The sequence below is a fragment of the Lepisosteus oculatus genome, chromosome 1 (genome assembly GCF_040954835.1).
Source record: "Lepisosteus oculatus isolate fLepOcu1 chromosome 1, fLepOcu1.hap2, whole genome shotgun sequence".
Classification (NCBI taxonomy): Eukaryota; Metazoa; Chordata; class Actinopteri; order Semionotiformes; family Lepisosteidae; genus Lepisosteus; species Lepisosteus oculatus.
Genome location: NC_090696.1, coordinates 40,851,841 through 40,878,342, shown reverse-complemented (window position 1 = coordinate 40,878,342; position 26,502 = coordinate 40,851,841). Strand labels below are relative to the sequence as shown.

Below are 26,502 nucleotides of genomic sequence, written 5' to 3'. Positions count from 1 at the left end.
CATAAGAAAAGCCACAACAAATGTGACAAACAGTATTTAAATTAAGTGATAATCACTCTTGATCTTGGAGAGTTTAATACTGCTTTCTAAAACATCTAGTCATTAGTGTCTGCAGAAAAAGATCAGTTTTACACTGTATTTAGATAAACTGCAAAAACAGTAACATTCAGGTCTCAATGGAAAGAATTTAATTCTATTTTGTGCAAGCACTGTACTAGGAAGGTTCACCTTTTTTTCAACTCACATTGTGACACATACTGTACATATATAAATAACACTCAGCATAAAGGAAGTACAGTCATTCATATCACACTTGGGAAAATAAATTTGTTGTGTAAAGGATCTTACACAATACTTAAACTCCAGCTTCCTGAAATGTGGTACCAGCTGTAATGGGAAACTCCTTTGTTTAAATCACTGCTGATCAATGCTAATGGTACCACTAGGTGGCAGATGTACAGCTGTGAACTTTCATTTAGCAATGTACAGATGTAGAGGCCTGTCTACTGGGATAGTAATCAGGGTGAACAGTGCTTAAAGTCACCTTACAAGTGCATGTTTAAGTATAGGAATATTTACCGTATAGGAATACAAAAATCTGCCAAACATATAACACCGATACGTTTCTGGCAAAATACATTCAGATTATAATCGGACAATTTTCCCCCTATACAAAATCAATAAGGCAAAATATTGGCCTGAGCTGGTTATGATTAGCAGTGCATCAATGTACCCTGAACTCACACACTGCTCTTCAAATCAGCAGTTCCCAGCCTGAGTCCAGGGGGACCCCTCTGTCTGTTGGTTTCTGTTCCATCTGAGCTGTTAATCTCTGCGGCTAAACGGCTAAACCTTTTCCATTAGGGAACATGATAGGAAGCAGCTTTAACAAGATACACTATAGCAATAGTAAATTCAAGAAGAGGGTGACTACAGAGAACTACAGTATAGAGAGCAGAAAAGATGTACAGTCAACGGAGACATCCTCCAAAACCAAACAGACAAACAGTAGTGTATGTCCTGTTGCCCGGCAGAACAGTCTCTCATGGGCGGCATCATACCACTTCACTCTAAACATCAAGAGCATAATAAAACTGCCCTTCTGGAACATATGTCATGCCCACATCTTTGACACGCTGGACTATACTTGGTCAACACCACAAATATATGAATGCAGAGACCAAGAACCTAAATTCCAACTTTTAAAGCCTTAATGTGCTATATAGCATATTCATACCTTTTCATTAGTCCCCTTTGCTGCCTTTAGGATTATCAACCTTTTCTACTCAAAAATGAAGCAAAGAATTTCCTTAGATGAATTCAGTCAGGCTGAAACAAAGTTTAACCAGTGTAGCCATAGTATTTAAAATTAAGCAATTTCAGTGATAGGGTATACTAATATGATTTCAGCCTGAACAGACAGTTTATTAATTTATGAGTGGTATTCATATTTTTAAAGTATGTTGACTGCAAGAGATATTGTTATTCTTTCTAAACATGATCAGAATGTACTTTACGTATTTATAGAATATATTTTTGAATTATGTAATGCAATCCTTATGGTCAAACGGTTATTTCAGTATATCTGTATTCCTCCTTAACCACATGTGGGCTTAAGAGTTATGTTTTGGGTGTTGTGTGGCACTATATTTATCACAGTATAAAACAGAAAATGATGACCACCAGATAAAGGTCTCAGAAGCTGGTGTGGTAGAAACTGCTAACAAACCTTTAGCTACAGTACATTTATACCTACAGTCTGTAGATCTTTAAACATATAATTTTTTTTCTTCAGTTCATACTTTATTCACTTTTTATTAAACAGTTAAAGAATAAATTCCTTACAACTGCTTGTCATATAAACAGAAATAACCAAACATGCTGTGAAATCTAGAAGAATAAGCTGCTTTGCAAAAATAGCCAAGAAGTAACTACTGTATATTTTAAATGTCTGCTATGCTGAATTACAGTAAGTACTCAACTCTTTTCCATTCAATTCAAATGACGTTTTCAATACACCCTAATGGGTGACAAATACAAATTGAAATAAATACAGTAGACAAACTAATATTCTTGACCTGTTGGGTTATTTTTTCAAGTATTGCAACAAAAAATAAAGACTGCTGCAGCTATCACCAATGCCTAAGACAATGTAACAATTTTTAGAACAGTTTTGCATTTAAGCTTCATCAGAGATAACAAATAAGTTGGTTTTTTTTTGCTCAAGCACATATGGATCTCCATTATAACCACAACCTCATTTGCACTCTGTAAGAAGTTATAAGATGATTTCACATGTGACCTTTAGGAAAAGTCAGAGGTCATGTGCAAGGTTTCCTGCTAGAAAACTATTTATGTGAATGAGCCTACAACACTCTACTATAGATATGTAGCAATGTGATGCAAATGTAAGCATATTAAGCATACTTAATATTTGATTGAACGATGACATTTTATTGTAGCAACTTTTAGAAGTATCTTCTGAGGAAATGTGTCAAATTTCACACCAATCATTCAAGCACGCTCAGATCTAACAATAAATCTAATATGGTTGCCTAACCATGTGACCAACCCAACTTTCTGAATAAGTCTAAAATTTAACCAAGGTGCAGATCTACACCTTCAATTGCTTTAAAGAACACAAATATTTGAAAAATGAGAGAAACTCCTAAATATGGAAGCTGCATCATGTGACTTATCTGTTTCATTTACACATCTTAGGGCTCTGTTGCTCTTTCTCTCTGGAACTGTCTTCCCACTTGTGTCCTTAATATTTCTACCCTTTTGATCATGTCCCAGTTAAAATCCCACCTTTTTTCATTGCTTTCTTCTCACAATTAAAATCGAGCTCTGATGAAAGAGTCAGCTAATGGATTGTGGGTTAGGCTATGGACTTGTACAGCTGACATCAAACGTTGCATACACCTCTCTATGGAAATATTTTGTACTGTCTACAATTCTTGTTATTTACATTTTACATTTGCTCTGCTTTACTCAGTTTGAATGCACGCTGTCATGCAATTTGAAATATTGTTTATTATATTTGAATTATTTTTCACAATGCTTTGTGAAGCACCACACTAGATGGGTCAAATGACATTCACTCATTTGTAATCATTCTCATATTCTTGTGTGGTTGTTTCTCAGGTTTCAAGAAGGTTGCTCTTGACATATGTTACATAAAATAAACGTTAGTGCTTTTGGTAAATGATGTGTGGATGTATTAGGTATTGTGTTCAAACATATTAGAGGTAAAAAAATATTTACAGCATTAACCATAAACACTGTGTACCAGAATACAGTAGAACACAATTACACTCCTAACTTCTTTCGGAGTTAGTATGTAATGTTCTTTTTCCCATATTTTAAAAAGCAGACTATGACTAATATCAAGTAGGCAGCAAAGAAATGGCAGTAAATAATACAAATGTAGGCAATACTCAAAAAAAGTAATCATTCAGCTTCTAGAAATAGCCAAAGAACACAGCTATTAAATAGAGAAATGTAATTACTGTAGAAGACATTTAAAGAAAATTATTACTTAATGCCATGTCATTTCTCACAAACAATACTTTAAAAAATTATGTTTGCAAAACAATGCAGTTGTCATATTTGTTTTGACCTTTTTCTTTGTTTTCATTTAAAAAGCTTTGTCAAAATACAGGAAGAAAATGCTGAAACATCATGAGATAAATATCGTTTTTTAAACCAGCACAAAAATAGATCCAGATAAATAACATCTACCATACTGTATACTGTATACAGTAACACTGAATAGAGAAATACATACTGTGGCACCTGCATTGGCACCTTTAAACCTCAAGTTTCAGTCCAATATTTTTAGATACCTCGTAATACAAATTTACTGTCTTTTTCTCAAAATGAGGGAAAATGGTACTTCTCCTCAAATGTGATGATAACACCATGACAACAACAAACATTTAAAGGGGAACTAAAATGTTATTTTTATATTTTGGGGTTATAAAGAACCAGCATTGATGAGTGCATTTCAAGCCACAATGAAAGTAAAATGTGCACAGTAACATGTAAAGCTTATATTGCTTCTACAAAGTTCAGCATTTTGTGTTTAATTTGGAATTTGTAAGATTTCGCAAGATCTCAATTCATTTATTTTGTTGAAGAAATTGGGACTACAGTTCCCCTTTAAGAGAACATGAAGATAAAAATCACCTTCACCTGGGCTGTAAGTGGTGATTATGGATGAGAACAGCAACAAGAGTGTCCTTCTGATGAGATATCAATTTGATATTTGATAAATATATTACTATATATATTAACTTTAGATGGGCTAATCTAAAATTTTTCCACAATTCAACCAATGCACTGCACCAGATTCTCACATCTCCCCCTGATCTGATGTGTAGTGGGCTCTTGTCCATAATGGCATTTTGATATCCTTCAGGATGGCTTTAACTTTATCTTCAACTTTAAGAAGAAACATCAAAGAAACAGTTTTGAGAAAATGGCTTTGTTGGCTCTCTTCACTATTTTAAACCAGTAACACTGAAACGTTCCTTCGGTGGAAACATCATTCAGATAGAAACAGATACCAACTATAAAATTTCAAGATAAACAGAGATGCAAACAGTGCTTTTTCCCTCAGCAGATCCATTAGCATTGCCCTATGACATCTAAAAGAATGAAAAATCTTCCGTGTGTGAAAAACGAATCGTATCATCAACAGTCTGCAATGTTATGGTTTTTAATGCATGCTTTTCTAAGCAACCAAACAAGGCCACTTTTTTCAACTTCTAATATTAAAAATAGAACAAAATATATGCAAGATTAAATCATTTCACTCTCTCTATGAGATTCTGCACTACAAACATTTTTTCAATGATTTCTTTTTGTAAGAGGCATTTTATTTTTGCATGCACTAACAACTTACTGTATCTAGGGTAAGTGGTAAAAGTGGTTAAAAGAAGTTCACAAAGACCCTCAGAGCTACAGTATTAGCTAGTTCTAAACTTAATGCTTCCATTTCCATTATAAAACTACTTACAATAGCCACACCGTGTTCCCCCTTCAAAGACAAAGCCATTGGGGACAGCTCCATATCTTCTGAGGTCTGACAGTTTCCACTGTCCAATGATTGCTGGTGGGATATCCCTCACAATTACCAGAAGGTCATTACATAAATGGAGGGTAGCAGGTCCAGTCTCTAGTTTGGTACCAGGTAGTACTGCTACATTAAATCTGTGGACTAGATAAAAAGGAAAAAATACTTAAACATAATGAAACATGATACCAATTTTCATTCTAGTAAATACATCGTGATCAATAATAATGTGTAATAACAGTATATTGAGGTTATAAAAATGAACACTCTTTGAAACTGAGCCAGTTATGATGTTATCATTTATTACAATCTGATGCTTTTTTACTGAAAACATGAATAGCAGGTCTGTATATCTATGTTGGCATGAAAGTCAAAAACGGGGATGAAAAGGCACAGCATTTTAACTGGTCAATGTCTCAGTACAAATGTTCTGGCATATTAAGTTATGACCAAACAGAATAAGACTTAAACTGTACAATCCAGCTAGATAAATATAGGTTGGCAGATCTATGCTGTACTATATGTAGATTAGATCACAGATATAATCACAAGAAAAACCCATTCAGGAACATTCTGTTATGTAATAATATGAAAACAAAAGTTCACTGCTGTTTGTGGCATGAAAGATAGACAGAAACCTTGTCAGCAGATGTAACCATTTTGACCATGGCACTCATTACTGCTAAACTTGAAAAAAACTGTCTTATGCAGAATGATGAATACTGTCAGTTCCAAAGATTGATTGTGTTAATAATAAAACCTTTGCCTGTGACTGCCAGCAGGAGCTTGTCATCACACAGTTTGCGGATGATATATAGATTACAATCACCTTTATGAAAAGGTCTGGTAGAGAATAATAAGGAATTATTTGGTGCTGTAAAAAGCGGGTAATATTTCCTCATTTTCGCATATCCACATGTCCCCCAGAGATTGGCTTTGTGATTTACTTTGGGATAAAACATTCTACACAAAAGTAAGCAAATTCAATTTATTTTTTTCCATTTCTGTGGACAAGACTAAGCAGCACAGCAGAGAATGGCAACTAACGCAAAAAAATGGAAAAGGTGTGAATTGTGCACTTGCAATCAATGTCATCTGTCAGTTAAGAGAAGAATATAGCCACTTTAAATAAGCTTTACAAACCCAGTGCTTCAAGAAACGGGAAAACTAAGGGCCCAATGGAGCAATAACAATGACATACCAAATAATTTTCATTGCTTTAAAAAGCTATTGCTGTTTTGAGCAGCTCAGGTTTCTCGAGCCTTAAAGCACCTGACCTTTGACCTGCAGTTGAGCCACTCTGTCAGAGAAGCAGTTAGCAATCAATAGGCCACTAAAGGTTACCTTCCCCAAGGCTGTAGCGAATCCGTATATCCCAGGCATACATGGTATCCCTGCTTTCAAAGCCCAGCATCACAGTCTCTGACAAGCAGATGATAGCGAGTGTATAGCTGACCCCCTCATAGGAAAGCCCAGGTTCAAGGCCACAGATGTCTTCTAGTGTGATACTGTGCCTTTCCTTGTGGCCTTTGGTTTTGTCCGACTTGTCTTTGTACACTAGCATTAACAGACAATCTGAAAAGAAGAGCAAAAGTGACACTACAAAGTTGATGTTCTGTCATTCCTGTAATTCAGAAAGCTGGTAACACCTAGTGTCTCCTTTGCTATAGAGAGTTTTAAAACTAATACAGGATAACATCACATCGTACTGTACATATCCAACTATTCTCCACATCAGCATATATACAGTTTATATAAACTGTAAAAATTATAATATAGATTGAGTACCAAGGCTGTTGGGAAAAAAAACGTTAACATAATGAAATCTTATACCAATTTTCTTTCAAGTAATGGCAAACTGATAAATCATGTTGTGCAATAACTGTATATTGAAGTAATAAAAATGAACACGCTTTGAAAATGAAGCAGTTATGATGATGTTATCATTGACTATAATTTGATGCTATCTTCCACCGATAAACATGAACTGTAGGTTTGTGCAATGTCTATGTTGGCAAGCCAAGCTTCACACCAAGTCAAAAAGGGAGGTGAAAAGGCCCAGCATTTGAATTGGTCATTGTCTCAGAACAAAGTTCTTGCATATGAAATTAGGACCAAATAGCACTGGAATTAAACTTTAAAATCCAGCTTGATAAATATAATTGAAATGGTCCTATCTAAGATTCTTCATTGTTTGTACAATACGAGTATGTGGTACCTGAAAATGACTTGGTAGGAAATCTCTAAAGCCATTGCATATAACTAAATCTTGGTAAAGGATTTTTTATTTTAGAAATCACTCAATCTTATCTGTCAATTAGCCTGTCTTTGCTTGAAATGGGTATATGCATTGAATACACTGAACTGACATAATTCCCTTCATTTAATGGACACAAACCACAATCTCTGCATCAGCTGACAAAATACTCCCTTATTCTTTCACACACATACACCTGTGAACCCCAACAGCTGTGAAAACAGGCACTTCAAAGAGCTTAGCGATCCCAGGGTACAGCTGAAGCTTAACTCATTACAACAACAGAGAAGACAGCCAGGAAGAGATACCGAGGGAGGATACTTCTAAAGTTTTACTAAGAAGCTATGAGTCCCAAACAAATGTTATGCTATGAGTTCCAAACACTGTCATAAAACACTTACTTCATAATGTCAGAATAAGTAATTTTCAATGTCCCAATTCAAACTTTTTACCTTACTTTTACTTTATACCTTTATTGCTGGCTACACAAAATGCGATTACTGTATATACAGTATTTGCAAAATACTTTCCCATCCCCACCAAAAAACAAAAAAAATCAAACAGCATCAGAACTGCCAAAATACAGACTGCTTTTTAATTACATGACATGCTTTCTAGCAATCAAGTTAGAAACAGAACGGGCCCAAGAATTAGAATAATGTACATCAGACAGAATAAAATTGAATAGAATACAAATGTGTGCAAACATGCCAATTTTTGTTTTGTTCTTTTCATGTATAAATTGAATTAACTACACATTGCATTTGTACAATTTCTGAATTACATTCTTATGTCAGCTGTCAGATCTTCCATTATCGACTGATGTTGAGTTAATATATTTCTGTAAGACGCTTGTCGAAAAACTCGGGACTTGACATTTTAGGATATAACTAGCATGCTCTTGTTTAAAAGCAGAATCACAAAAATACATTATGCAGAAGACAATGGAAGAAAATGCATTAGACAGAAGACAGAAAAAAATCTGAAAACTGCAAGTTTTTAAAATTCAAGGACCAATTTAAAACTACCATAATTAAACTATAATGTTATTTGCTCATAATGTCTCAGTATTTATGCGACAAAAGCTCTTACTCTATCATTAAATGGTAATTGATAAACATGGTTTGTAAAAATCAGGCAGACTACAATTTTAAACTATTATTTAAAAAAAAACCTCAGAAGAAACAGCGAAGAACTATAAAATACTAAAACGATCTTTTTGTTAAATCATTTTTAACGTTTAGAATCTTTGAAATTTTGAAAACTGTATAGTAGAATTATTTTCCTGATGACGTTTAAATTGCATTCCAACAACTTATTTTAACAATACTCTTCGAAAAATGTTGCAACGACAACAATATCTCTTTAAATGCAACAGAGGGGCGTTTTAGTCGAGGTAAAACTTCTGAATGAGCAGGATGAAATTTAAGCAGCCGAGGATGCATTAGCAAGTTTGGAACATGTTCAAAACATGGGCTTACGCTTCCATTTCATATCTATATGTTTTATTTAACATAAATGATCAGTATCTAAAACTAACTTAGCAATCGTTTACCCTATGCTATCATAAAAACAAAACAGACTGGAATCCATCGCACGTGTTCTGGTAAAAGTCAAAAGGATTTGAGACCTTTCGAACTGTGACACCGTATAAAGTATTTTTGAATGAAAAATAAATATCGCGCAGGTCAACTTAGGGGAAAACAACCCGAATTATAAAACGTCTTGAAACTGACCACATCAAACTTTCTGGCTTACTCTTTTCACCAAAGCCAAGCTATTTCTATCGTGTTCGTATTATTGCTGCAACCACCGTGTCAAATATAGAACAGTTAGCGACATACCTGCTACAGGGGAGGGCTTTCTGAGAGCAACCCACCTACTCTTCCACTGCAAGGCAAAGGAAAACAAGTTAAATGTATGAGAAACCAACTTTATCATTCCACAGTAGCATGTCTACTACGAAAGTAAAAAAGGGCAAATAAAAAAAGTTTTGTAACCTTTTTTCCATCTCTGTATTTGACTTGTCCCTCCACGACAACCGAATCCGTCATCTTCAGTCATGATTCCAAACAGCTGCGCTCTCGGCTCTGTCCTGTTCCTGACTGCGGGGTCACTTTCAAAATAGCTTTATTAGCTTTCAGCACTTAGTGGCACAGAGGTATGACTTCCACCCAGACATACTCTTGAACGTTTCTTTCTCTACCACCCAAGCAACAAAGTTTGGACAACTGTCACAGTTTCTCAGGGTAATTGTTTGGGTTTTTTTTACTCTCGACTGAATTACATTAGCAGATATGTCTTAACGTCATATTAAACAGGTTAATTAATTCACTTGCAATATTTCACAGCTATGTTTTATTTCTTTATATAATAAAACAACAATAAGAAATTAAACTGCTTATATGGATTCCAAATGTACAGTATGCTGGCTGTGGACTTGCTCCCAAAAGAAGGGTGTATAATGTATTACACCATTTGGAAAGGCATCCAGTATGACAACAAATATGATCCAAAGCAGACCAGCACTAAAAAAGATTATTTAACTCTGTTTATTTCTAATTAAATAATTTCTGAAACAAGAGCCACTCTTGTTTTGACAGGTAACAGTTTCAGAAAACTTGTTGGGAATTATGTGAATTCTTCAGCACCTTTATTTTACATTGTAGAGTATACCGTATGTTTTTGGTGGTAAATCGAAGATAACCCAGATAATCATGGTACTTGCATGGTATTTAAAATGAGCTATTAACTACCAAAGGGGCTCAATACACTTTTAATTCCAGTACATGAAAGTATTAAATATTTAAAACACATTAAAGTTTCTGCTTAAGACTTTTGCATTGGTAGAGGTCAGTTTGAATACAAGAAGGGCAATATTTGAAACTTTTATTAACTGCTAACCATTGATATGAGTACTCCATTCTATCCATTGCTGGGAAGAGGTTTCCCTGCTCTCTACAGATCTGGGTCTTCAGCCCACTTCAACATTAATGTTTTTAATCTCATTTTGCCATCTCTCATGAAGCCTCCCTCTTAGTCTTACCTTGTCATGGGGACCCATTACAGAATTTCTTCGGTTTAATGTTGATTTATCCCTCTTGCTATAATATACAGTACATTTCCCTGTCATTTTAGATTCTTACAAAACTGTGTCACTGCACTGTGTTACAGTATTGCTTCCTTACCTACTAATTTTTGCTTTGTCTAGGATTCCTATTTACTATGCCTATAGTTCCTGGATGATTCTTTTCTTTAGAACTTCTTCTTTTTTTTTCTTATGAACTTATCTTCCATACATTCAACACACATATAAGAAAAAACCTACAGCACTTCCCAAACTCATGTTGTTGTCCTTTTTGAAGCGTATAGGTTGAACCTTAGGTTGATGTTTTAATGTAAGCCAAAGAAAATTAAATCCATAGAGCTAGCACCATCAGAATCCAGAGGTACATTTTGATAACAATCTAATACTTGTGCACTTCAATTGCTTCAGTAAGTAACAAGAAAAAAAATATTTAATCACAATTTTCTTTAATTTCTTTAATCCCCAAATTAAACATATTAAGAAAACACTTTTTGTCAGATACCAAGAACTAAAGATAGCAGATTCTTAATTCTTGTCAACCTTGTAACCTAATTTAACCTAGGTTTGTGATTGTCTTATCATAAGATGCTAATAAATAAATGCAGTTTACATCTGCTCACCATTACATTAAACTGTTCACAAAAAGAAATAAACAAGAAATGTTGTGATCATGCGGTATATTTTATTATTGAATTTGTGCAATTAAAATGTATGAATCAAAAGTAATTATAGACAGATTTTCAAAACATTTTCTAATGACCCATATAGAACATTTCATCAATATAAAGTTATTACAAGAAAGTACTTCTGACAGTTAATTAATAAATCATTTATGAAGAACATTTGTAATAGTACAAAAAAACATACTGCATAAAGGTATAATAGTAAATATTTTGAATTTCAATTAATCTGTTTTCAAATCATACAGTTGCTTTATTGTACTAAAATGCCACTAGATGACACTGATTTTAAAGCATAATCCTCAAATTAGGACTCCAATATTGATCAAATAAATCTTTTTAAATGCAAAATATGTTCATATGCATAACATTTTACTTCTCCAGTAAATACCATTCCATAACTAATTTCCTGGGCATTCATTTCTGCATTGACTATATGAACAACAGTGGGAAAGCAGACATTTAAGCAGACACAATACGAAACTCCCTTAGATGTAAATTAGGACCGAGCGCCAGGCCTTATAACACTGTTGATCCAGTCCACGTAATTGGAAACCTTAGTGTAGACTCCAGGCTTGTTCGTTCTACCACAGCCATCTCCCCAGCTGATAATGCCATACAGGTAAAAGACGTCATTCTTTACACACGCCAATGGCCCCCCAGAGTCACCCTGTGTAGATAAACAGACATTTTTACCCTACAGGCATCAGCTGTGTGCAACACCTGGAAACTTTATCATTGTTGTCTAAATTCTACATTGAACAAACAACATTTAAACATCTTAAACTACCCCCCCACCCCCAGGGATGAGTAAAGTATTTGGATTTAAATTGAAAGTCTAGAACATTTTAACTTCATTCTACAAAAAAACAAGCTAGTTTCACTTGTTTTTTTTCTTTAAGTGCTGATGAAACAGTAGTGTTCTTCGAAAACTAACATCTGAGAAATACATGACCCAATTTGGGCAACAGCTCAGTGGCACAACACACAGTGTGTACAAGTGGCACAAGTAAGAGGCAGAGCTAGGCAACACTCTGAGGTGATTTTGACAATATCATCTATAGGTGTTCTATTGGTTTTTTAGCTACAGTATAGGCCTTTGGTAATAAGCAATTATGAGAGCTCAGTATGCATCTACAGTGCCTAGTAGTTTGTTTTCTAACCCATTCTAACTATTCTAACGCCAATTTTTCCACATTTCGAACCCATCTAAACTTGCAATTATCCATCCATTTTCTATCCACTTTATCCAATACAGAGTTGGGGGAGCCATAGTCTATCCAAGTAAAGAACAGGCATAAGGCAGGATTCACCCTGGAACTGGATTCCTGTCCATCGTAGGACACACACAGACAGACGCACTCTCACCAGCTCCAATTTTTGCAGAAACCAATTAACCTACCGTAAAAGTATGTAAAATTTTAAATTGTGGGAAGAAAATGGAGCACTGAGAAAAGCCATGCGAACATGGGGAGAACACACAAACTCCACACAGACAGCACCCCAGGAATTGAACCAGGAACCCAGTGCTCTAGGCAGCCATGCAGCCATAGAAAATATTATGGTTCCTACACAAAACTGGCCTGAAAGGGTGATATTCAAGGACGAAGTAGTTATTGAAAGAAATGCATCTTAAATCTCAAGTGATATATACTGTGAACATGGACGAGGGTCTTGTGACAAAATGGACCTTTTTGGTCTAAATGCAAAGCATTTCACCTGCAAAGAGCTGATACAGCACATCGACTGGTCATATTCATTTGAATATGGAAATCTCTCAATAAATCAGTTGTAATACATTAAAGAAGCCTTTTTTTGCTGCATAAAATGGGCTAAAGATATATTCTCCTATTTATATGCACTATCAGTGTATAATACATTCATCAGTTGTTTGTAGACTGAAACTTTAAGAAGAGCACAAATAACAAAATTGATTATAAACCCTTTAGTCACTTTGATACCTATTTTCTAATGTTCTTACCTGACAAGCATCTACACACTGCAAGCTTCCAGCACAAACCATATTCTCAGTGACATCTGTCCCATATACATCAGGCCTACTACACTGTTCATGGGGGATAATATTAACCATAGCTTCTTGTAGATGAGTTGCATAGTTGTCTGCCTCTAAACAATGAGATAAAGCATATATTCCAAAATGTTAACATTGAAATCACAAGATTCTTTTTAGAAAATGTTAAGATTATACAGTACATCCGGTATCCGGTGACTTCATGTCGTTTTTGTTCATGTATGGTACAAAACATTGTTAATTTCTGATTGTTTTTTAATTTAAGATTTCCATCTTAAAATCCACACTTTGTTTTAAATGATCATGTTTTCATTTTCTTCCCACATTAAACAACGATAAGTTCCTACATTTAAAAAATCAATTTTATATACAGTCCATTATCTAAAAGGGACAACAATTTAGGTTGGAAAAAAGGAAGCACGAAAATATTCAACAGCTTCGAAGTGGCTCAACCATTTGGCCATCTATGGTGAGTTTGAATCTGGGCCCCGTCACTGGCAGGTTCTGACCTGCTTCAATCTAGGCACATGAAGGTCTACTACACTGTTCATGGGGTTTAATATTAACCATAGCTTCCTGTAGATGAGTTGCATAGCTGTCTGCCTCTAAACAATTAGATAAAGCATTTATTCCGAAATGTTAAATGTTCAGTACTGACAAGAAGTACAATTGTTTGTGTGTTATTAGGTTAAGCAGATTGTGTTTGTCTATTATTGTGATTTAGTTGAAGATCAGACCACATTTTTATGAGTAATTAATGCAGAAATCCAGGCCATTCCAGAGGGTTCACAAACTTTTTATTGCAACTGTACTTCTGCACTACACTGCACAGTTTATGAGACCTTCAAAAGATGAATGACTCCATAGTGGACAAGTCAGGGCTGGCTGTCTGTACTTCCTGATTCATCCCACAAAATGCTGCAGCTACAATTTTAGATCTTTGTGATTACAAGTGAAGCCAATTTAAAATGTTTATTTTCCTACAAGTAACAACCCCCTCATCAGATTGAAAATTGTACTGTAAACATAAGTGATATGAGTTTCAGCGGATTTCAGGAGTTAAACAAGGCCGGGGTCCTGGGCATCAGAAACCTCTACGTCAAGCAGTTGTTGAAAGTGGTTCTGGTGGACCAGTAGGTGGCTACTTGGGAGGACCACAATTTCCAAATCAGTTTCCCATCAAATGCAAATAAAAAAACAGGGATAGGGAGAGGAAACAGGATCCTTCAAGAGAGTCATTTAACTGAGGACCACTGGGCCATTAAAGATCCATCATAAACTCCATCTGGCCACCCCCTTAATTCAAATGGGGAAATACTTTTTCAGAATGATCAAACCAGCCTACAAGTACTCGGGGATGAAAAGCGCTATGTAATTGTAAGGAATTATTATACTTTTTATTTTATATTTTATTACATTCTAAATGCAATACGTTGTTAGAATGTTTGTGCCTTTGGAATGAAATCTTAGGTCTCCTGTTCTGAAACCAGTAATAAAAAATATTTACAAGGCTACTGGAATTTATGATAACAACCCTAAGGAATGTGTGCATAGAAAAAGATTGCTTCACGTTTTTCACATACTGTACTTACTCTCATACATGTGTCCCCAGCCAGAAATATGGCAACAGTGATAGTCAGGGAGGGAAAAATTATTTTCTGGCAGGCAGATAGGCCGCACAAATTGAGTCCGTTGGGTGCACCTGTTGTTTACTTTCTTTAGTTTAACAAGAACTGCAAATAAAAAAAAAGTTTTAGTCACAAATGACGAGTACATTTACAGTTGATTCTTCTCTTATAAGAATATGAAGCAAATCAACTGAAGCATACAACGAAGTACTGTAGTTCAAGTTGGTAGCTGCGTCAGCATGCGTAGGCTGCATAGGAACAAGTAATAGGTTTATTCCATGCTGAAAAGAGAAGAAAAGAAACACAATGTTTCGGCTGTGGAGTCTTCTTCGAGTATGAAAAAGGCTCCACAGCCAAAACATTGTTTACTTTTTTTTAGCATGGAATAAACCTTTACTTGTTCCTTCAGAAGCATACTGTATGATACCTGCAGTAAACTATTGCATGTCCACAATACATTATATGCACTGAATCCAGGAGTAAGCAATGTGATTACAAACATGCCAATCAAGCAATCCTGCTCAAAAGTGCCTGATACTGAACATCTTAGGTCCTCTTTATATTAATTCCATCTTTATATTATTTCCTCATCCTCTAGCAAGAGTTGATGGATTTCGCTTTATGCCTTTAAAGAGCTCTACGCATATGATCAGTAAATTATACTGCAACAATACAGACATGTACTGTATGTTCTTCTAACTTGTTAACATAATGCATGTATCTTTATTAGTTGCTGGGAATAAAAATCCAAAAGTGTGATAACACATACGCTGTAAGAAATGTGTGCTTGTGATTTTGCATGTGCCAAAAACGCATGAGCTTGCTAATTGTAATCACTCTGAGAGTACAACTTAGTGAAATAATGAATAATGCCAGGGAGCAACACAATCTGAGAATGTATGGTATTCTGTATTGTGAAGTCTCAAAGGCATTTAGTGTTCACTGATCCAGCATTACTGGATACAAAAAGTAATCCAAAAAATTGACAAAAAGCATCTATGATAGACTGAGATCCGATCAACAGTTGAATAACCCAGAAGCAACCATGAGAAGTATTGCTTCTGCATAGCAATTTCAACACCTATAGCTTATATTATTAATCTGAACAATTAATGTTATTAATCTCAACATTTATACCCAGTTTGACATTACACAACTCAAGAGTGGCTGGACTCATATGCAGATGCCCCTTCAACAGTAACATCTAAACTCAGCATTACTGGGATGTACAGCTGCAGTCTGCATCAGTATGAATGAAAGTCTCTTTGATACTGGCAATAGGGATGCTTTCTGATAAATCCCTGTTCCATGTCTCTGGCAATGTAATAATCAATAATTAGAGGCCCTCTGGGTTAGTAGCTGTAACTCTGCTTCCTGGTCCAGAATTTCGAACAATTGTCCTAAAAATGTCCTAAACATTGTCCTAAAAAATGTCCTAAAATAGTGCCATTTGGTAGACATTTGTTTGAAGATGTCATTTAACCAACATAGAGACCAAAAAGGCATACATTTTGTTTTGCTTAACAGACACAGACACACAGTATTCCATGGGTTAGACATTCATTTTCAAAACACGCTTTTTACAAAACAAACATGTTCAAACAGAGCTGTGGAACTCTATTTTTAACTCTGGATTGACATAGTGTAAGAATAGTTTACAAAAAAGAATAACAAAAATCAAAATAATGGTACTGTATAATCATATTTTTGTGTGCGCATTCCTGAAAAGACATCCCTAAAACATAATACTACTGATACTAAATACTTAAGCTAATCGCAGTGCACAGCTATTAAAATAAATAATATACTGTATACTTTACATTGATATTTAAATTGTTTTATGGCGATCTGTGTAACATAGTATTTTGGACATGACATAACATTGTAAGAAATGAATCTTAAGAAGTTCTACAAGGTGAACTGCATAAGGCAATAAAACACATGGTGTAAAAACAAGGAAATGTTTAGACTCAGTGCACTTTGTAGGGTAAGAACTATCACTTACACATTTACAGTATAAAGTTCTGAGGGTACAGTAGCCTTTTGTCTGACATGTGGAAAGCAGCTGTCAAGCCGGCAGATTTTCTAAAATTCCTGATTGCTGATGCTGTACTGCAGAAGGCCTGTCTCCATGGCATTCGTTCATCTCAACAAGCCCTCATTGTCTTCATTGAGTATACAGACTGCAAAGAGTCTCACAACAGGAGCAAAGGGAGTTGTTTCAAATGTAACACTCCCAATACCAAGGGTAATATTCCTCTTCTGTTATTCCTTTTTTTCCAATTGAATGTTTTGTACCAATACAATTCAAAGCGTGCTTAATGGCTATCGTAGAAATGGAGTATCAGGAAATAACGTACTGTATTCCAATTCTTTTGTCTCTGTGGACAGTTTTGCCAAGATGTCCATGCTTTGAACAAGGCACTGAGAAGCTTTTTACATTTTTTATTCACTGCAGCAGCAGCAACTAGGCTGCCATGGCTGTTCATTATGGTATGTAATGGAAAGAAACTACAGTACACGTTTCTCTTGTATCTGGAATTGGTTTACAGTGTGTTGCACAATGTGTCATGGCAGTGGACTGTCTCATAGGGATATTCAGGATTCCTTCATCAAAGTCTAGGTTCAAAATAACTTGCTGTCGAGACCTTGCAAGGGCCTCTGGTTTTAGAGATGATTAAACCTGGAGAAACACAGCAGCTAAACTGGTGGCTAAAGTCTCTTCACACCAGACACTTCAACACTCCAATTTCCAAGGCAAAGCAACAGCAATCAAGCACAAAGGTAAAGGAAAGCAAAAGGCTGCTTGCTTTCATTCAGCTGTTGAAAGATAGACATGTGGTGAACAGCTAAATCAAAGAATTAAATGACTGCTCTGAAAGGTGAAACTCAAGCCAAATAAGGTAACACGTGTCACTTCCTTTGGGAAAAACGGTATTAGTGCAGTTACTGAACAATACATGGAAAACTAAGTGATTTCCTGTCATTTAGCACACAAATTGTGGCTGTATTTCTCAAAGGCGACTGTGCTACAATAATAGACATCATTAGAATTCACTGTATTTTGTGTCTATCCCCTCATTCAACACCCTTCTGTCCTTGAACAATAGGTTTATTTAATGCTGAAAAGAGAAGAAAACGCAACATTTTGGCTGTGGAGCCTTCTTCGGGTGTGAGAAAGACAGCAAAGATTATATAGCATAGGAGAACAAAAGCTGTGAGAGGGGAGGAGGCGGGAGCAGCGGAGAGGCAGAGAGGCCACTCAGGTGGTGCAGGAGAGGTGAAGAGAGCTACTCATCAATGAGTTGGTATTGGTGACAGAAGGTATTACTTGTTCCTTTGCAGCCTAGGCGTGCTGACACAGCCACCCACCTGAACTACTTCACCTATTGTCCTCACCCATGCTTCTGTAAAAGGCTAACAGCATTAACTTTCCAGCAATTCCAATTTTGTAGAGTATACAAAGAAAAATATCTGGCGATCCTAAATTTGAATAGTACATATATCACTATAGAGCATTAGAATCAATGAATATATTAATTTTATTAATATAAAATGTACAGGAAATGTACACGTGGAATAACCTGCAAAGGCTAACTGTACAGACACAATGGTTTACATCCAAATATGAATGGCAGCATTCGGCTTTTGCAAGGACTTAGGAGAGAAATTCAAAACTATTTAAACTATAAGGAAAAGGTGAAGAAACTACAGAAAATCTGTAGTGGAGATGCAGTACATATGAAGGAGTAAGAGATGATCAAGAGCTTATATCAAAATGCCTGTTAAAAACAAAATGCAAAAAAACAGAAGCTACTCTATTAACATGTTTTCACATGTTAATAGAGTAGCTTCTGTTTTTTTGCATTTTGTGACTGGAATCACAGAAAAATGGCTAACATAACATTTCTGAAGCTGATAACCAGATGAATTTCAATAAATGCCAGAATGAGACTGTCTGGCCAATTATTTACAGCCAAATGGTGTAGAAGCCAAATGGAATTCTCTCACTGTCCGTTTTGTATTCTTATGGTTCAATCAATACACAGCATTTCTGTTTACAGGCGATCTCTTGTGGCTTTGATTTGACAACACTCATTGGACAACTCATTTAACAACTGTCCACCAAGAGGAGCGTGGTGATTTTGCTGGTCACTTGTTGTTTGTGTAACGCCCCAATTAGCTCCAGCACCACCACATTTATTTAATCAATTACCAATGCGCATTAAACACGTGCAGGAGGCTCATTGGGGCCATCACAAACGAGATCAGGCATTGAGTCACTAGCCCTGTCAGTCCCTCAGTCCCTCAGTCCCTCAGTCCCTCAGTCCCACTAATCATCATCACCTCAGACCTCAGTCTCTGCTCTGCCTGCTTCAGCTGCACAGCTACTGCTTCAACCGTTTTCTCAGTCTCAGTTCTGCTGTCCTCATCAGCGCTGTCATTATTAGATAACTCTCCGATTGCAGCATATCTCTGGCTCTTTTTTTCACCGAGCACAATCAACACTTTGTTGGGCCCAGTGTGACAGTTTGTTAGTGGAATTTGGGATACTGATGGGAGAAAAACTAATGTAAGTGCTCTAATGTTATTAAGCTGGTTTATATGGGACTGTAAAGCAAATCAAGAATGTTTAACAAGCAGATGCAGAGGAAAAAGCAAGAGTTAGCTCAATGCCAGTTCAACAGCAAATCATATAACACACTGACCAGAACACCAAAGAACAGGTTGTGCTGGACTTTTTTGAAGAACAGTTAATTTTTCAAACCAAATCATGGCCTTGTTTATAGCGCCTTCAAAAATAATTGTATAAGTTTCAGTTTTATGTTTTAACCATTAAAAATATATTTGGGTGAAGCATTTATGTAAAATAGTATTGTGGACAAATGGTCTTGAAGAATATTTCTTAGTGAATCTTATCTTGCAGAGCAAACCACAGCCCTAACCTTCCACATATTACCCTCTTAAAAGATACCAAGAGGTATCAATCAATCAAGGTCAATTTCTCATAGGATTTCCATATCATTATAATAGTTTCACCTTATTTTGTTATATTCTTCTCTGATTATAACTGGTCTTCACTGTACTTTACTGCAATACAGTAAGTTAAAGGAATATTATAATTATACCTACCATGGTGAACCTACTATATCAAGGTTATTTTTGCACATTTAGTTTGTTTTCACTTTTACTATAGATTTTGATGGTTTTAACTTCCTTTCACTGCTCTTTACTATCACTTTCTAACAACATTGTCCTATAAATATTTATCAAACAAGAAAAAATATATTAAATTATACAATACATTCTGAATTTATCATAACTATCTTTTCAGTCTGCCTAGAGCAGAGCGGTCAGATACATACATTCCTAGGGTTTAAGAATTGCTTTGCTTCAGTGGGCTAAAAAATATATATTTTTAGTCTTGAATACAGAAGACTACATGCATCTGAAGTTCTGAAAGGCACTGAGTAAGTCAACCCTGTGGATCTTTACAGCCTCAACAAGGAAAAACGATCCACAGGGCAGACATTAAAACTAAATGGAAGTGAATTTAGAACTAAGAATGGGAAGCACTTCTTTATGCATAGGATTATGGTATTGGGACACCACCATAATAGAACCTGATTTCTTCTTCAAGAAATGTCTGAGTTCCCCAGATCAATTAGATACTAACAACTAAATGAGCTGATAGCTGGATAGGACAATAGTCTCCTTTCATTTGTAATCCTATAACCATAACTCCTTACAGACACCTCACGAGGATCAGCAAAAGTCTTTTGATGTTGCCCTTGCTTTGAACCTACAGTTTCTAACCTCACAAGTTTCAAAATTTCATGTACCCTTTGTTCTTTCACCTATGCAATCCTAAACCTAACCACTCAGACTTGTTTTTGTTTTTGTTAATAACTCACTTTCAATCTACTCCAAATCCAAACCTAGGTCTCAAGGCAGAACTTTCTCAATACAAAAATAATATGATGGAAAAATTCCTTAATACAAAACAATAAAATAATGTTCTTGGTGGAAGATTATGAGATTATTATAAGTGGAAAACCATTCATCCATCCGTTTTCTAAGCCACTTAATCCAATACTGGGTTGCAGGGGAGATGGAGCCTATCCTGGCAAGCAACAGGTGCCAGGCAGGATACACCTGGAGGCAGTTCATCACAGGGCACACACCAGGGCTAATTTTCCCAGAAGCCAAATAAACCACCAGTATGTTTTTGAATTGTGGGAAGGTAGGAAGGTTAGGTCCCCTTTTCGGGCCATAAAGGCCCATGGGGGAATGGGGGGCAAGGGACACCATTTTACCTTGACCATCCGACACTGGAGGTAATGTGGTCAGCATCGCGCTCTGGCTGGCCTATTACCCCCAGAAGGATTACCCTAGGTACTCATTTGGAAAGCAGGCTGAGTGGACCTGGCAGCTGTCTGGAAGGAATTAGAGCAAGCTAGATCGCCTGACCCTACCCAGGATTAAACCCGGGACCTTCCAGTCACGGCTCCGAATTGTGGGAAGAAGGCCACACAAATACAGGGAAAACAGGTAGTTTAACTCCACATGGATAGCAGCCCAGGAATAGAACCCAGGTCCCTTGGCAGCAATGCTAACCACTGTGCCTCTCCCAGACAAAAATCAATGAAACACAAGGTTTATTCCATGTTGAAAAGAGAAAAAAGGAAACAACGTTTTCTGCTGTGGAGCCTGACACACCGAAGAAGGCTCCACAGCCGAAAACGTTGTTTCCTTTTTTCTATTTTCAGCATGGACTAAACTTTTACTTGTTCCTTTGCAGCCTAAGCATGCTGACACAGATACCTACTAGAAACATCAATGAATACCAATTCTTGACGACATCTGTTTTTGCACAGATTTGACATTGTTTGATACTATATAAGATTGACAATGTAAGGACTGCTAGTATCTACAATACTACTTACCAATGTCATGAAGAGTTGGATTATACACTGAAAAGCGGTCAGGAAAGATATATTTCTCAATTTTGTAGGACTTGGCATTTAGTCCTGTGTCATTGAAGAAATGCTGGCCCAGGACAACGCGAACTGTGGAGACCAGGGGGCTAAGATGGATACATTCAAGGTGTTACTGCAATGGATAAAGTGTTCCCACTTTGTGTACAAGAGAAAGGGAGCTCAATTTTATTTTCTTACCACAACTTGAGTTTTCTGAAATTCAATCTAGCTTAATATCTTTGAAAATGCACTTTTACCCTGATATTTTAATTCAACAGAGACAATGTTTTTTCTACGGGGCTGGGTACAGGACAGAACTAATGAAACAATATCATGTTTCTCATAATGGTGCATCCAGGTTTATCAAACACTGTCAGACCACGATGACTCAAAAGCTACATACAAATTCACAAAGACACTTTTGCTCAATATGGCTGCATTATCACAAATAAGTGTTAGGTCCTTCACAAGCCTACGTTTTGTGTTAAAACTTATACTGGTTTCAGTAGCAATACCCAGAATTTTTGCTGCAAGTTAACATCTGGTACATGTTTGCAATCTTTCTCTTTTTACGCCGTCAAGACAAGAGAATTCTGAGGTACCCAAACATTACACATCTTACCCTTAATTCACATTTTTACGAATAACTGCATGCAACAAAAACTTAAACCAGGAGATATGAAGACAAAGGGTACAAATTCTACAAAACACGGTTAATAAATCCATTCATATATATCCAGATAATCATCATTGTTTCTACTGTTCTTGCTCTTTTCCTATCTCTGGATGGTCTTGAGGAAAAGTATATTGCATACATTTTCGCATGTGGGCCAGACAGTAGGTTATTGTTAAGGTTTTCAATTTAAGATTGAATAAATTGAAATGGGGGAAATGGAAAAACAACAACTGAATTGCTTAATTTAAAGAAAAAACACGCAATTAACAGCATGCACGGAAAACAGGTCTACCTGTGAGCGAAGCAATGGGCAGCAGAGACCACCCAACAAGGCATTACCAGGCTGCCTGCACAGAAATTATTTCCTATGTATAGGGCTGCCATCCAGGGGTAAGAGCCAGGCAAGGCAGAGTGCCCTCCTAAGATCCGCCCCCTCGGGACCCTCTTCCTGTGTCTCTTTCCGCAAACAGGGCTGTGATCCTTTGCTTGTGTTTGACTTGGTCCGTCACTGCTATGTGGAATCCTTGCACTAAACTCTGTAACACAAAGACATCCGGTCACACAGTCTCAGTGATATGCATGCCAAGATAAGAGAATACGTTAGATTCAGTATGTGATCTTCTAAGGCTTTATTTGGGATGAACTGCTAGTCGTACACATGCACAACGAGATGCTTCTTTACTTGAGGGTGTGCAATTGAAAAAGCAGGAGAAAGCTGAAGGTCACCAGACACTCACAAGTTATTCTTGAATCAATCTAAGACCTGTAAACTAGACACTCTTTGAGTTCAAATTCTGAATCCTTTCTCACGTATGTTCATATACATTTATCCCTACTTAAAAGCACAATAACCAAAGGTCAGATACTGAGGCACAACAGGGGCATTAAGCCAGGGAGAATGTCTTCACGAATCAGCATGAATAAAGGGATTCTGCAGAAAAAGAATTACAGTACATCAAATCATAAAACAACAAGAGTCATTACTCATTTTGGTTGGTACTGTATGTTGGCATATACTGTACATGTTCATAGGGCACTTATAATTATAGAATGAGTGATTTTCAATAAACTGAAAGCACTATACAATAAAAAATTATTAATAAAACTAAGAATGAGAACAAATTTCACATTAAAAGCTTTATTAAAAAGATAAGTATCTAAGCAAGTTTTAAAAATGTTGAAACTCTAATGGATCTGGGCAATGAGATACAGAATAGCACCTCAGAAGGCTCTGTGGCCCATTGTGTGGAGCCAGATCTAAAAGTTCGAGCTGTACTATTGTACTCATGCATTAAGACCTTAAAATAATCTGGACCTAGTCCATTCATTGCTTTAAACATTAATAAAATAATTTTAAAGCAGGCTATGTTTCCCAGTGAGCCAGTACAATTTACATAGTATGTGTTGATGCAGAGTACGTTTAGTTAGTGCATAGCTAAAGCTGATTATTTTCTTTATTTTATATTCCCCTTATAACAGAGGAGGATGGGAAAAGATGCAATTTAATAGTCGGTGAAGATCAACAATAAAATGCACTGACGACTACCACTGTAATGGATAATAACAGTGTGATTGATAGGTTTAATAAAAAACTTGGTTCAGTCACCAGTGCAGAAGACATACTGTCACCTGTCTGCTCAGCAAATAGTAGATGTTGAACTGAAATGGTTTGAGCTGCAGCCTGGAGCTGAAGTAAATCTAACAGAAACCAATATGGATTACAGAGCCTTGTACTCTAGTACAGTATGTTTATTTTAACTTTATTTTAACACTCTTTTATGAATACAGGCTAGTGTACTTGTTCCTTTTATTTATTATTGCCTAGACTTTTTACAAATCTTATACAGTACATAAAAAATAGTATTGCATACCCCCCTGGTGCAGCACAATGGGTCATGGAGCTCATTTAATTTATGCCTAATCTGTACAGATTAAATTTACCTCACTAAAGCATTTCTCAAAGTGGAACTGGATTGAAAGGAAAAGAAAGCTTGCCTGAGAAATTTACTGAGAATTTACATTTCCTCAGCTTGTCAAATGTTTCATACTCACATCTCAAACAGCCCTGGAGAAAGCATTTTTCTCAGACAGAGAAGGAGACATTCCTCCATAATATCCTCCAGATTATGCATACCAAAAACAGCTAAAACAATGAGGATTTTTGCTGATGTTTCATTTTCCATTTTTATTCCAAAATTAATATGACAATATTGTTGCAATTCTTAAATGGGAAATACCTGGGATACTGGAGCAAGTTCAACAAGATTGGTTAGTTATTGGTTGGTCAGTACAGCTGTGATCTTTGAAATTCAGTGTCTTAAATACTAATACTATTTAAATACCATACAAATACTCACGGATATGTCCCACACATTGGGAAATATCACAGTAATCCCAGGAGATCTCAGCGCCCTTCAACACATAGCACCAGGGCTTCTCATCTCGATCTGGGTTTCTGGAGAAAAAAAAATAACCACCAATTTAAGCATGAAACCTTTCTATGTATCTAATTCCCAGAGAGCCGAATTGTGTACAAATAGATACTGTAGGATACCTCTTAGCTGCTATAATTAAGAAAATGTAACACAAATACATTTTGGGAGTTGGTAGTACAAACTATAATTTCTACATGTGTACGCAGTCCTCATTTTAGCTATGGTTATGGAAAAACAATATCATCCCATCTAACAGGACTTTCTAAAATACTGCGCCTACAAAATTTCACAATCACAATTTTGTGAATTGATGCTTGAGAAAAGATCTGGAAATCATAGCTCAACAGCAAGAACAAGAGCTGAGCCTGATCCTGACCCTTCTTACCCAGTGAAAAGGATGGCTCTCACCTGCAGAAATTGTGATCACCCAGACCCACCAGGGCTGCGTCCTCCACGTTCCCTAGATGGACCTCATTGTGCAGCAGGTCTGAGCTCCAGGGCAGACAGGTGGCCCCTGAGATAGTCTTCTGGGCTGTGCCTCTGTACTCTGTACCATTGTCAGAGTAGCACCTGACATCAGGAGCTTTTGTAACAAGGGAAAGATTTAATGTCAGATGTCAGATGGGTGGGTAAAAGCTATTTTGTTAAAGCCTGCTTCATTTGTAAAATCCTATAATTGGTTGCGCCACACCCCTCCACCCCAATTTGCCTATTTTTGTTATGCTCCTTGTTTATTTTTTTAGATCTGTGGGATAATGGTCCATTCAAGATCCAGAATTGTACTCTTCTCCCTGTTTGTCACTAATGAAGCTGAATGAGTCCGAGTCCGAATTCGAATTGAGCAGTCAACGGAAGAGCAAAGGACACTTGTGAAAGCAGATATGAACCTCAGAATACACAGGATACATGGAGATCATTTTTTTCAGAGTCAAGCCCCAAGTGTTTATTTGCAGGCTTTTCCAGTATGCAAGAAGACAACTCCTCTTGAAGGAAAGCAAGCAATCTGGTCTTATTCACTCAGCTGAAGGATATGCGTTCCTGTGTTTAGACATTGATTACAGAGAAAATTCACCTTTCCTGCCACAAGACCAGCAAAAGGAGTGCTATTGTCAGCTACCATACAGATAAAATCTATATTTTATTTCGTTATGCTGAATCTACAGTTCACACGTGCAGTACGATCAGCACTATTGTATCAGGTTTTTCCAATTTCTGCATTCACTTGTTTTTTAAATGTACTAATTAACATTTTCACTCTGCAGAGGCTATTGTATGAAGCGACTTTATCTTTGTTTCAGCAAAATGAAATCAGTCCAAAGCATGATGTTATTCTCAATAGTTTTAGTTCCGACATTTATATGATTTGGGGAAGTATTTGAGTTGCAATCTCTTTGCCCTGATGAAGCAGCTACACCCAGGACACATACTGTACATCGCTGTCTGTCTGAAAGGACATAGTTAAGGACATGGTAAAAAGCAAATCTCTTCTGAATTCAATCTGAGCTTTTGGCACCAATTATTGTGCTCTTCTGCTTGGAACAACACATACACAGATAGAAAAAGGTTCATTTCAAGACAAAAAAAACACCTCCAATTTAGAAAATAGAGTTTAATCTAATCTTTAATCTACAAAGATGTTAAGATCC

At 36.4% G+C, this 26,502-nt stretch overlaps 2 protein-coding genes across 3 annotated transcripts in view; both read right to left on the bottom strand.

Annotated features, from left to right (window-relative positions):
- dok7b (docking protein 7b) overlaps positions 1-9,426 on the bottom strand; it is a 74,369-nt gene extending 64,943 nt beyond the window's left edge. For both annotated transcript variants that reach the window (XM_015344829.2, XM_015344840.2), the window contains exons 1-4: positions 9,338-9,426; positions 9,182-9,227; positions 6,425-6,655; positions 5,024-5,224 (exon numbers count right to left, since the gene is read on the bottom strand). In XM_015344829.2, coding sequence (XP_015200315.1) covers positions 5,024-5,224; positions 6,425-6,655; positions 9,182-9,227; positions 9,338-9,391 — 532 coding nt within the window. In that variant the 5' untranslated portion in view covers positions 9,392-9,426. The remainder of the gene's footprint in view (positions 1-5,023; positions 5,225-6,424; positions 6,656-9,181; positions 9,228-9,337) is intronic.
- A 1,661-nt stretch (positions 9,427-11,087) lies between these two features.
- The window catches only part of LOC102696177 (hepatocyte growth factor activator), a 29,904-nt gene continuing 14,489 nt past the window's right edge, over positions 11,088-26,502 (bottom strand). The window contains exons 8-14 of the mRNA XM_069190093.1: positions 25,265-25,439; positions 24,779-24,876; positions 22,714-22,957; positions 21,713-21,852; positions 14,730-14,870; positions 13,087-13,232; positions 11,088-11,775 (exon numbers count right to left, since the gene is read on the bottom strand). Coding sequence (XP_069046194.1) covers positions 11,605-11,775; positions 13,087-13,232; positions 14,730-14,870; positions 21,713-21,852; positions 22,714-22,957; positions 24,779-24,876; positions 25,265-25,439 — 1,115 coding nt within the window. The 3' untranslated portion in view covers positions 11,088-11,604. The remainder of the gene's footprint in view (positions 11,776-13,086; positions 13,233-14,729; positions 14,871-21,712; positions 21,853-22,713; positions 22,958-24,778; positions 24,877-25,264; positions 25,440-26,502) is intronic.